Source organism: Gorilla gorilla, chromosome 11, assembly GCF_029281585.2.
Source record: "Gorilla gorilla gorilla isolate KB3781 chromosome 11, NHGRI_mGorGor1-v2.1_pri, whole genome shotgun sequence".
Classification (NCBI taxonomy): domain Eukaryota; kingdom Metazoa; phylum Chordata; class Mammalia; order Primates; family Hominidae; genus Gorilla; species Gorilla gorilla.
In genome coordinates this window covers 121,237,334-121,250,624 of record NC_073235.2, presented here as the reverse complement: position 1 = coordinate 121,250,624, position 13,291 = coordinate 121,237,334, and the positions used below count along the sequence as shown (strand labels likewise).

Here is a 13,291-nt window from a genome sequence, read left to right as displayed (position 1 = left end):
TGTTATTTGAGGACCTGCTATATGTCCTTTTGCTTAATGTTTAACACATTAAAAACATCAGAAAATGAAGGGGTAGCAGTGCTGCCTTTAATTAATATCTCCATTTGACATAATATTCTTATAAAATAAAAAGTTTTCATGGTTGTTTGCCATTTAGTACCAAGAACCTATTGACAATATTCATTAAGGGCTTTTTTAAAACAATTCTTTATTTTTCCTTCTCTATTACCCTTGGTGCAAGATCTCTGTATAATTAAGGGCTTATTGCATGTGTTTGCATCTCCTAAAAGGTAAATCTTTAATTTAAATGTATCAAGAAATGGGAACTTCTTTTGGTTGAAAAAAATTAAATTACTGTGGGGAAGAGTGATAAATGTAACATGGAAAGTATAAAGTTTAGTATTTATTATACAGATTGTTATACTTAGTTGTCATACATTTTTGATGATAATTTTCCTTTTGTCTTGATTAGCTAAGTCATAACATTAAAAATGTGGTGCTTCGACCCAGTGGAGCGAAACAAAGCCGCCTAATGTTAACTCTGCAAGATAACAGCTTCTTGTCTATTGACAAAGTACCAAGTAAGGATGCGGAGGAAATGAGGTTGTTTCTAGATGCAGTCCATCAAAACAGACTTCCTGCAGGTGAGTACTAATCACCCCAGGGTCTAACGTTAGTATTTTTACAAGACTATGACTAGACTACAGACCAATATTCAACTGAATTCATCAGCGTATTAAAAGGATTATACACCATGAGCAAATAAGATTTATTCCTGAAATTCAAAAATAGTTCACCATATGAAAATCAATCTGTGTAACACATCATTCTTGACAAATGGAGGACGAAAACCACATGATCATCTGAATTGTTGCAGATGAAAACATTGACAAAATCCAACACTCTTTCATGATAAAAACACTCAACAAACTAGGAGTAGAAGGAAACGACTCAGCGTAATAAAGGTCATATGCAACAACTTACAGCTAACATTGTACTTAGGGGTGAAAAACTGGAAATGTTTCCTCTAAGATCATTAGCAAGGCAGGAATACCTGCTCTTGCCACTTCTATTTAACATAGTACTAGAAGTCTTAGCCAGAGCCATTAGGCAAGAAAAGGAAACAACAGGCATCCAAATTGGATAGGAAGAAGTAAAATTATTTGTGTTTGCAGATGACTTGATCTTATATGTAGATTCCACAAAACAATATGATTAGACAAAGGAGCAGGATTTTTTATTATTTATTTATTTATTTGTTTGTTTGTTTTGAAATGGAGTCTGACACCTAGGCTGGAGTGCAGTGGTGTGATCTCAGCTCACTGCAACCTCCACCAGGGAGGAGAATTTAAATTACAGTTGGGAAAAGTTGCCTTGTTGCGTAAATCTTAGACACTTACCTATCTATATGAAAATTATTCTGAAGTTTTACTCTTGCTGTGGAAAATGAGTCCTGTAAAAAAATCACGTGGTATGATCAGGTTCCTCTGCCCCCTCTAACCCCTTTCATTTAAAATAGTGTTTTTTTTTTCTTTTAATGCATTTACAGGCACTTTTTCTTTTCTTTTCTCTTTTTCTTTTTCTTTTTTTTGAGACAGTGTCTCACTCTGTCACCCAGGTTGAAGTACAGTGGCAAGATTCCACTGTGTTGCCCAGGCTGTTATCGAACTCCTGGGCCCAAGCGATTGACCTTCCTTGGCCTCCCAAAGTGCTGGGATTACAGGCGTGAGCCACTGCCTGGCCCTACAGCCATCTTTTTAGGAAAAAAATCTCTGCTTAAAATGAGTTCTCTACTATCACATTAGTCTTTAGCTCTGTCATCTTCAACATTTTACTATTACTTATATTTTGTAGTTGACAAACTTACTTGAATTTTTTCAACTTAAATACGACACATTAAAAACATCAGAAAATGAAGGTGTAGCAGTGCTATCTTTAATTAGTATCTCCATTCGACACCGTATTCTTGTAAAATAAAAGCTTTTTATGGTTGTTTGCCATTTAGTACCTACTCATTATATGTTCATGCCACCAAATTGGAGCATATCAATTTACTAAACTATTGAATTTTAGAATCAAGAAATTGAGCCCAGGCGCGGTTGCTCACACCTGTAATCCCAGCACTTTGGGAGGCCGAGGTGGGCGGATCACGAGGTCAAGAGATCGAGACCATCCTGGCTAACACGGTGAAACCCCATCTCTACTAAAAATACAAAAAATTAGCCAGGCATGGTGGCGAGTGCCTGTAGTCCCAGCTACTTGGGAGGCTGAGGCAGAAGAATGGCATGAACCCGGGAGGCAGAGGTTACAGTGAGCCGAGATTGCGCCACTGCACTCCAGCCTGGGCTACAGAGTGAGACTCCATCTCGAAAAAAAAAAAAAAAAAAAGAATCAAGAAATTGAATACTATTTAAAATTCTTAGAATATGTCAGAGGCTAGTTTATATCTCTGTTTTAGTTTTATTTCATCTTACCCATATTAATGGAATCACTGTTTTAACAATTGATACGTGTAAGAAAAGCATGTCTTCAAATACATTGGCGTGGAAAGCACAACATACTGTCTGGGGACCAATATTGAACAACATAGCATAATGAAAAAATATGGGCTTTGGCCATAAATAGATGTAGGTTGAAATTCTCGCTCTGCCTGTTATTTCTGTGTGGTTTTAGGTAAGTCACTTAATGACTGAATTTTAATTTCCTAATCTCTAACATGAAAGTATCACCTTGATTTCAGGGCTTCTTAAAGAATGAGAGCTCGTAAATGTAAAAGTATGACTTCCCTATGCTAGGCACTCAGTAAGTCATTGGCGTTATTAGAATAGCTAGCTGTGGGCTTAACTCTTAATTCATTCTGTGATCTTGGGCAAGTCATTTTAATCTCAGGTTTAGTTGCTTTAGCTGCCCAAAGGTGGTTATTATATACTTTGCAGAGACTAGAGCAAAATAATGAATAAAAATACTTTGAACAGCATAAAGCATTTAATATAAGTGTGGCATTTCAAATCAGTGGACAAAAGACTAATATTTGATAAAGTGTTAACCATAAACAAGACAACTAACCATTTAGGAAGTTAATACACTTGGATCCTTATCTCCAGTGACCAAAGATTTGAATGTAAAAAAAAAATGATAAAAGTATTGTAAAAAGTACTTTTAACATAATCTCTGGATGGAAAAGACTTTTCTGGGTGTTACATAAAAACTAGAATTAATAAAGGAAAAAGATTGAAAACTTGTGTTAAAAAATTAGTCTCTCTGGCAAGGAACAAAAGACAAAGGAAGAAAATAGTAGCCAGAGTGACAGTTAATATTGCTAATATACAAAGACCTATTTTGCAAATCAATTAAAAAAAACTAGTAGAGAAATTGACAAAAACTGCAAATAGAGAATTCAGGAAGCAAAATAGATGGCCCTTACACATGAAAAAATTCTCAACTTCACCAAACTCAGATTCCTATTACCACATTGGTAGCAGTGTGAGGGGAAGCAAGATACTCTCATATACTTGGTAGGAGCATAGAGGTTTTTTTTTTTTTTTTTTTCTTTTTTTTTTTTGAGGACTGTAATAATGTCAGTTTAGTTTAAAATTGTATGTTCGCTCAGTAATTCTTATTATAAGGAGTTTTTCCTACAAAAAGATTTGTGAAAGGATGTTAAGCATTGTTTGCAACTTTGAAAAATTAAAACATTTCAAATGGTCATCAGTTGGAAATTGGCTAACCAAATTAAAGTATAAAATATTTTTAAAAGTATATGCAAATTTGTATTTATACAATACCTTGAATGTTCCTTGAACTCCCATTAGTTTCTTCAGAATAGAAGCCATTTATTCTGCTGGATAAACTTACCTGTAGAGAATGTTTTGGAGTATATGTTATTGGAGATACAACTGTCACTGTTTCTGACATCCAGTGTCAGTGTTCATGTTGTCGATACACAATGACTTTTCCATAGTGTTATTAATATAATTACCAAATGTTTATTCTAGCTTTTTTTTGCTTTGTAAATTTTAGCCTTCTATTAAATGTTTTCAGGTATATGTGTTACTTAATTTTTTGCTTCAGATTCTAGCTCTAAATTTTAGTTTATATAAGATGTATATTCTGTCAGAAAGAATTGGTTGATAGGCACTTTGATTTGTTTTCTTTTTTGCCTGCTGTTTCGTCCATTTCTTCAATATTATATAAAAATAATAATGATAAATCTTTTTGTTAAAGTGAGTGATTTGGGGATTTAAAAAAAATTTATATTTTTGGTCACCAGCCATGAAACCATCTCAGGGATCTGGTAGTTTTGGAGGCATTCTGGGCAGCAGGACCTCACAGAAGGAAACCAGCAGGCAGCTTTCTTACTCAGACAATCAGGTATGTTCATTTGAATCTTTTTAGCATTTAAAAAAAATGATAGTTGGCCAGGCATAGTGGCTCACGCATGTAATCCCAGCACTTGGGAGGCCGAGGCGGGTGGATCACCCGAGGTCAGGAGTCTGAGACCAGCCTGGCCAACACGGTGAAACCCCATCTCTACTAAAAATACAAAAATTAGCCAGGCGTGGTGGCACATACCTGTAATCCTAGCTACTCAGGAGGCCGAGGCAGGAGAATTGCTTGAACCCAGGAGGTGGAGGTTGTAGTGAGCCAAGCTCATGGCATTGCACTCCAGCCAGGGCAACAGAGCAAGACTCCATCTCAAAAAAAAAAAAAAAAAGATAGTCATAGACTATCAAGGGTATTTCTGCATACCTGAAATGTATCATTTCATTTAGGTATCATTCCAAACCATAGAGTAAGAGAAACTTTGAAGCTTTTCTGTAAGTAAATTTATGAATTCTCTTTGGCTGTGCAAAGAGGTGATCACTTAGTCCACTTATTGGACTAAGCAGTGAATAAGATTTCATTTTTGTCAGGTTCTTTTTATAGGTTAGATTTTTGGGGGGACATTTTTATTGAGATATAATTGACATGCAGTAAGTTGTGTATATTTAAAGTACAATTTGATATATTTTGACTTATATATGTCCTTAAAATCATCATCATAATCAACATAGTGAACATAACTGTAACTCTTGAGATTTCTTATTCTTCTTAGTAATCCTTCCCTCTGATCCCTATCCAGAAGCAACCACTGATATGTTTTCTCCCACTATAGATTAGGTTGTAATTTCTGGAGTTTTATATAAATGGAATGAGCATGTAATTTTGGGAGGGCAGGGTCTGGCTTCCCTCAGCATAATTATTTCGAGATTCATACATTCCTTGGAATTTAAATTGTTGAAATATTATTTAAGTGCATAAGTGTTAACACATATAGCAGAAGCAAGTATTTATGCTTTCACAAGTAGTAATTCTCGTTAGTGGAGTCATAAATTCAATTTTGTGGGTCATAACTAACATTAAATTTAAAAAGTAGAATAGAAAATAATAGAGAATATTGTACATATTAAGGATAAATACTGATTTTTCAAACTTTTATTTTGGTTTATTTATACATATTTATAATAGGTTTTGATGTAAAATATTTCTTACTATGTGGCCAGGCGTGGTGGCTCACTCCTGTAATACCAGCACTTTGGGAGGCTGAGGTGGGCAGATTCCTTGAGCCCAGGAGTTTGAGACCAGCCTGGGCAACATGTGAAACCCTGTCTCTACAAAAAAATACATAAATTAGCTGGGCATGGTGGTGTGCACCTGTAGTCCCAGCTGCTTCGAAGACTGGGGTGGGAGAATCACCTGAGCCTGGGAAGTCAAGGCTGCAGGAAGCAGTGATTGTGCCACTGCACTCCAGCCTGGGTGACAGAGTAAGACTCTGTCTTAAATATATATATGTAATATATATATTTGTTACTATGGGATGGGATAATATTCAAAATTCTGAAAAAGTTGCAAAACAGTGGACATGTAGTATGCTACTGTTTGTATAACAAAAAGTAAAATATTGATTTGTATTTGCATAACAGAGCAAGGGAAGAATTAGTGGGAAAGGGGGAAGTGGAAGAACTGAGTGGATAGTCATAGTGAGACTTATCATTGGTCTGTGGCTTTTAATATTACTTTGATTTGTGAACCTTGAGAATATATCACTCATTTGAAAATAAGTTTAACTTTTTAAAGTATTCATTCAGATGCTCTTAGAAGTTTTAAAATTTCCTATCCTAGGATTGTAATTCTGTAAAACAAAAGTAATGGGACATAACTTCCATAGAAAAATTGCATAGCTCTTAATGTAGAGATATAAAACTTAACTGGCAGAGTGTTCATGTAAAGCTGTATTTCTCAACTAATGCTTACATTGCCATATTCTCTTTGAGTGTTCTTGCCATGTCTTAAGGTAGACTCTTTGATTCATCTTCACATTGAACTCTATCTCACCTTCCTTTTCCCTATCATATGTTTCATTCCTCCAAACTAGAACCCTCTCAAGAGTCATGACTGTTTTGTTGGCATTTAAGTTGTGGCAACCAAATGTCACTGTCACCTTTTCTTAACTTGTCATAATCATAATTAGATATTTTTTTCCTCCAAAGATCAGTTCTCATGCTGATCACTAGAGCCATGTCTTTGTGTGTCTTTTTTTTTTTTTTTTTTTTAGTTAGTAATTCAAAGCAGTGTTCTTGCCCCCTCACCAGGTGTGCTGTGGAGTTTTTAAGTTTATAAGAATGCTATAGGAAAATAAGTGTCAAGCTCAATTTTTCACACTGACTGTACATTAGAATCACCTGGAGTGCTTTTAAAAACAACAACAACAAAAAACAACAACAACAAAACTGATGAATGAGCCTTACCGCAGACCAACTAGAATAGAATCTCTAGAGATGTATCTCCATTTGTATTTTTTCCTTTTTTTAGAGATAGGGTCTTGCTCTGTCGCCTAGGCTAGATTGCAGTGGTACAGTCGTAGATCACTATAACCTCAAACTATTGAGTTCAAGTGATCCTCCCGCCTTCGCTTTCTGGGATTACAGGCATGAGCCATCGCACCTGGCTCCATTTGTATTTTTTAAACCTTTCCATTGGAGAATCACTGTTCTAAAAGTATTCCAGTTAATTTGAAGATTTAACTATCTCAAACTTTATTTTTACAGGCTTCTGCAAAAAGAGGAAGTTTGGAAACTAAAGATGATATGCCATTTCGAAAAGTTCTTGGTAATCCAGGTAGAGGATCGATTAAGACTGTAGCAGGAAGTGGAATAGCTCGGACGATTCCTTCTTTGACGTCTACGTCAACTCCTCTTAGATCAGGGTTGCTAGAAAATCGGTAGGAGAGACTTTTATTTCTTAGTCACTAGCTGTATCTGTTTGTAAATGTCTTTTAGGCCTTTTAGAAATACCAGTAATTTGAGGAGAAATAAAGTATAGAGTACATTTTTGGTAGATGTAATGATTACAAGTATTTGTCATATGTAGTTTATGTCAGTGACATGTATTAAGCATACAAATATACAGCATATAAATTTAAATATGGGCCAGGTGTGATAGCTCACGCCTGTAATCCCAACACTTTGGGAGACTGAGGCGGGCGGATCATGAGGTCAGGAGATTGAGACCATCCTGGCTAACATAGTGAAAACCCTTCTCTACTAAAAATACAAAAAAATTAGCCTGGTGTGGTGGCACACGCCTATAGTCCCAGCTACTCCGGAGGCTGAGGCAGGAGAATCGCTTGAACCTGGGAGGCAGAGGTTGCGGTGAGCCAAGATCACGTCACTACACTTCAGACTGGGGTGACAGAGCGAGACTGTCTGGAAAATAATAATAATAATAATTAAATATGGTGTAGAGAATTAGATAATAGTAGTCCCATTTCCTGTCCTTCAGTATGTTGATTTATGAATTTTTGTGATATGAATTGTGACTTTTTAAAAGTAACCTTTTCTTTGTTCTCTGTAGTACTGAGAAGAGGAAAAGAACGATATCAACTGGCTCAGAATTGAATGAAGATTACCCTAAGGAAAATGATTCATCATCGTAAGTTACTTTAAGGGCCTTTATAGTGTTAGAGCAGTGTTTCTTATATTGGTATTTGTAACCACTGGGGAAGATTGGGGAAATGGTTTTAATTTATGAGAATTCCAAAGATGGAAGAGCAGAATGTAAAGTAGTTTGGTGACAGTAGACTGTAGTCTCAATAGAGAGGGAAATTAGCCAGTGCTATTGCTTTGGTCATTTCATTGCATTTCTCTTATCCTGCCTTTTTTTAAATCTGCAGTACTTAGTGGGAGAATAGAACTGAAGAACTCTAAACAAATGTTTCTTGCTGGCTGCTGTTTTAGTGTGAACCCCTTCTTGTCTTCTTTATGCTTAATTAAAAAAAAGTTTTTTTACTTTTTCATTTTACTCATGTAAAAATTCAGCCTAGAGGTTAAAGGATGTGAGCCTATGTGTTCTAGGCAAGTAGCATTCATCTTTCAGAGATGTTTTCTGGGTTGAACAAAAGGGAATAGATCAACCCAGGGTGCTCGCCAACTCGTAATCATCGTCCTCATTTTGTGAGGATTTTTTTTTTTTGTCTTCTAGGGGAGCAAACTAATTATACAGTTATCAGTTAAAATCTCAATTAATACCTTAACAGAATCAGTTGGTAGACAGTTAATTGGTACTTGAGGTCAAGAGGTCACTAGAAAGGAGTTGGGAAAAAACCAAAGAAACTTTATGTATTAATTGATTTGCTGCTGTCATAGATGTAAAAGTCTGAGTAGGTGGTAGGACTGGTATCTGAAACTATAATCACCAAGGACTCAGATTCTTTCTGTCTTGTTGTTCTGCCATCCTTACTTAATAAGCAGCCTCCGTTTTGTGGACCAAGGTAGCCACTTCAGTCTCTACTTTCTTGTCTCCATTTCTATTAGTTGAAGAGAGCAAAGGGAGGGCATGCTGTTTCCTTAGGCTGGAAATTGCATATACCACCTTTGTGCATATCACATTGGCCAGAACTTAATCACATGGTTGTATCAGGTTATGAGAAGGTCTGGGAAATATGCCTGTATTTCAGCTATTGTGGCAAAAGTGTACAGTGGTTATTTAGGGACAACTAATACAACTAATAGTCTGCCTTAGTTTGCCCCTACAGCCACTGAAATAACCCAGTTCACTATTCTTCCATACATAGAACACCCTTATCTCTATCCAAATGGAGAAGAACTCCAAATCTCATGAGAACATTGTATCCAGCTCAGAGTCTAGGATCTTTGGGTGATCTTTCTCTCTGGGTGCAGTCTTCTCTATAAGGTCCAAATGTACCTTGGACCATGCCCCTCATGGTCTGGTACCTAAAAACTAAAAGGCATGTTAATTTGCATTCCCCACTCCAGACCTCATGCACACATCATTATACATTGCTGGAGTAGGAACAGAATAATCACAGTAAAAATTTCTGTTTAAAATAGACAAGAATAGGAAACTGGAGGGGTCTTGGGTCTATAGCAGTGATAAAATCTTGCTAGGTGGAAATTGTGAGGACAGTGAAGGCGTTGGAATAAGTTCCTGGTTAGCCCATCTAGCAGTCTGATTCTGTTGTCTGGGAGAAACCCCCTTGCCCATTGTACTCCATGTGACCCCTGGCTTTGCCCCTTGGCAGATTTTCCTTGTTTGTTTTCTTTAAAGGCACCACCAAAATAGATTTTGAAGACTATATTTTTCATCAAGGCCATATAGCTTTTATAGCCTGCTTCATCCAAGTTTAAAGATTCTATAAAGGTAAAACAAGCAGGCTTGAGAAAGAATTGGGGTCCCTCTCTCTCTCTCTCTCTCTCTCTCTCTATATATATATATATATATATTTTTTTTTTTTTTTGTGAAACGGAGTCTTGTTCTGTCACCCAGGCTGGAGTGCAGTGGCACGATGTCGGCTCACTGCAACCTCCACCTCCCAGGTTCAAGCAAGGTTGAAGCACTGCCTCAGCCTCCCATGTAGCTTGGACTACAAGCGTGTGCCACCACGCCCAGCTAATTTTTGTATTTTTAGTAGAGACAGGGTTTCACCATGTTGTCCAGGCTGGTCTGGAACTCCTGACCTCAAGTGATCTGCCCGCCTCGACCTCCCAAAGTGCTGGAATTATAGGCATGAGCCACCGCACCTGGCCTGTTTTGTTTTAATATACTTTTTAATTTTGAAATAATCTAATTTGCAGAAAAGTCACAAAGATAACATAGAATGTTCCTGTATACCCCTTACCCAGCTTCTGCTAATATTAATATCAAAGTTACTTTCTACAAAACTGACTCTCTAGTTAACTCTTACCACTGCCTCAGTTTGAGAATCAAAAGCAATTGGATATTTTTATCCCGTGGTTTCAAATTACCAGACAATTTTGATTCTAGGCTCTTGGCACAGAGAGCTATGTTTTTGTTTGTTTGTTTTTTTTTTTTTTTTGAGACGGAGTCTCGCTGTGTTGCCCAGGCTGGAGTGCAGTGGTGTGATCTCAGCTCACTGCAAGCTCTGCCTCCTGGGTTCACACCATTCTCCTGCCAAGTAGCTGGGAGTACAGGCACCCGCCACCACGCCCAGCTAATTTATTTTTTGTATTTTTAGTAGAGACAGAGTTTCACGGTGTTAGCCAGAATGGTCTTGATTTCCTGACCTCGTGATCCGCCTGCCTCAGGCTCCCAAAGTGCTGGGATTACAGGCATGAGCCACCACGCCCGTCCAGTTTTTTTTTTTTTTTTTTTTTTTTTTTTTTTTTTTTGAGACGGAGTCATGCACTGTCGCCCAGGCTAGAGTGCAATGGTGCCATCTCGACTCACTGCAATCTCCGCCTCCTGGGTTCAAGTGATTCTCCTGCCTCAGCTTCCCAAGTAGCTGGGATTACAGGCGTGCACCACCATGCCTGGCTAATTTTTGTGTTTTTAGTAGAGACGGGGTTTTACCATGTTGCCCAGGCTGGTCTTGAACTTCTGAGCTCAGGTGATCTGCCCGCCTCGGCCTCGCAAGGTGCTGGGATTATAGGCATGAGCCACCATGCCTGTCCACTATGTTTCTTTTCGTCACTGATTGCAAGCTGATTAGCTTTGGCCTAAATTTATATGTTTCAAATAGGACCTTGTTGAAAGCAATAAGAAGCACTAACACAGACCAGTATCCTTAATTGTAATCTTTTACTGTAGAGCTATAGGTTCAGTGAGTATGAGATCTGCCTTTCAAGACATTAATATGACCGTTTTTATCAAATATTTTACTAAGGCATAAAATGGTCATCACCTTTCTAATCTGTAATATTGGTATTCGTACCTCCCTATCCTCTTACTAAGCCAGTGCTACATGTTTTAGGTTTGTTATGGTAGCACCCCACTTTTAATAACAAATTTTGTATATTCAAGGTCTAGTTGAAGGGAACAAAATTCACTCTAGCGAGTTTATGCACAAAGGTATTTGCACACAATAAGTATTAAATGGCTTACAGAATCATTAGGACAGTTGAAAAGACAGGCTTTAAGTTGAGTTTTCAGGAATGATTTTGAGAGGTTTGCCTCAAACCAGATCACCAAAGATGCTCCCGGCTATTCTGTCATGAAGCTAACAGCTGAATTGGAATCTGTCATGAAAGCTGTCCTCTCTAGAACCGTGCTGTCACTGCCAATATTGGAAACCCTGTATAGAAAAACCAAGGTGATATTTAGCATCAGAAATAGTGGAATGGTAATGCTTCTGCCTTATTTACACTTCCCAGATCTTGCATGTAATTGCCTTATTTTAAATCTGATCCAGAACACTAACTAAGAAATGTAGGGTTACTTTATTAGCATTCTTGTTTCTGCACATCAGGGAGGTACACCAGAATGTGGTTGTGCATGCCAGTCTAGCACGTTCACTACACTTTTGGGAAGTCCCAGTTGTTCCAATTAGAAGTCTGTCTGATAAGCACTAGGTTACCGATCCTTGTTCTGGGTTACTAATACTTTTTACACCATCACATCTAGATTTTTTTAAAGTTTGCACTCCTTAGAAGCTGACCTAGATGAATATACTTGTGCAAATGACATTTAAAGCAGTGCTTATAGAGGAGACAAATAACAGGGTGGGAGAAGCAGGCCAGAGAAGAAGAGGAAGCCAAGCAAGAGTGTGATCTCAGGTAAAAGTACCACAGAGAATAGGCTTCGTCTTGATCTAGCAGGGAAACTCTTGGGTTGTTCTAGCTTGAGGCAGGGAGGCTGGGCTTTCCTATTTCCATACTGGACCATCTTTGGTTACCAGTTGCTCTGGCTCTGTCCAGGTGGGCAAAATGTTTTAAGTAGTTAAATGCAGTCCTCTGAAGAACTGCAGATGCTGACTGGTGAACCACATTGAAAATACACAGTCTAGGGGTGTGTAAAGGATAAAAAGGATCTTAGAGACTCTGATGGAGCGTCACCATTGTCCACTAAAAGAGTTGGTACTATAGTTCCACCTTCCCCTAGCTTGTACCATTTATATTGACTCCTGTCTTGTATTAAGTTTATTCCATTTTGTCATGGATTCTTCATATTGTTGCTTCCCACTTCTGGGGAAGAATCTTACAAAAGGAGGCTTAGTGGGATTAACCACAGTGTGTTGCTGCAGGCGGTCTTAGGGCTGTAACCCATATTGACATCTCTTCCTACCGTCAGTTCCATGCGTCCTCTATTAACACTTCTGCTCATCTTGATAGTTTGACTGAATGGCATTACCGAGATCTTCATCTGAGGGATTTGAGCCTTTGGTCACCATGTGCTTGTCAGACTGTGGTTGTTGTGATTGCCCATTATAATTACATGAGAGCTATGCTTATCACTGAGCATGAGAGCATTAAGAGGCACCCTAGTGAATCTCCTTTATACCATATAAATTCCTCACTGCCCTCATTATATAGCAGCAACCCTTCTTCCTTACAATAGTCATTTACCCCTGCCAGTATGGTAACTCCTTTTCTTTCCTATGAATCTGCCTGCATGAGGAGCTCAAAATAGCTAGGTAACAGCCATAACTTCAGGTTTAATTGTTCTTCAACTGTCCTCCTTGATTAAAAAGCACCCCCTCTGGGAACTAGGACCCACAAAATCTAATTTGGAGAGACAGCACAAATTCTCCAAATGAGTTATTGAAAAATAATGGCAAATGGGGCTACTCCTGCTTTTATTTCTTGGTTGCTGGACCCATATATTTTTTACAAATGGAATGATTTGTTGGTATCTTGAAGGCCACCCCATTCTTAATGAGATCCTCTTCATTCTGCACTTTTAAAGGGTATTGCAGCACTTTATCAGGCCAGCAGCTTTGGGGTAATACTGTATGTGGTAGGAACTGTGGATCTTTGTGGTCATATGCTGTCATTGT

At 37.9% G+C, this 13,291-nt stretch overlaps 1 protein-coding gene across 10 annotated transcripts in view; it reads left to right on the top strand.

The window, feature by feature from the left end:
• Positions 1–13,291, top strand: part of USP37 (ubiquitin specific peptidase 37) — a 119,118-nt gene that overhangs the window by 15,056 nt on the left and 90,771 nt on the right. For all 10 annotated transcript variants that reach the window (XM_055379579.2, XM_055379588.2, XM_055379577.2 and 7 more), the window contains 4 exons: positions 473–644; positions 4,271–4,371; positions 7,089–7,261; positions 7,894–7,971. In XM_055379579.2, coding sequence (XP_055235554.1) covers positions 473–644; positions 4,271–4,371; positions 7,089–7,261; positions 7,894–7,971 — 524 coding nt within the window. The remainder of the gene's footprint in view (positions 1–472; positions 645–4,270; positions 4,372–7,088; positions 7,262–7,893; positions 7,972–13,291) is intronic.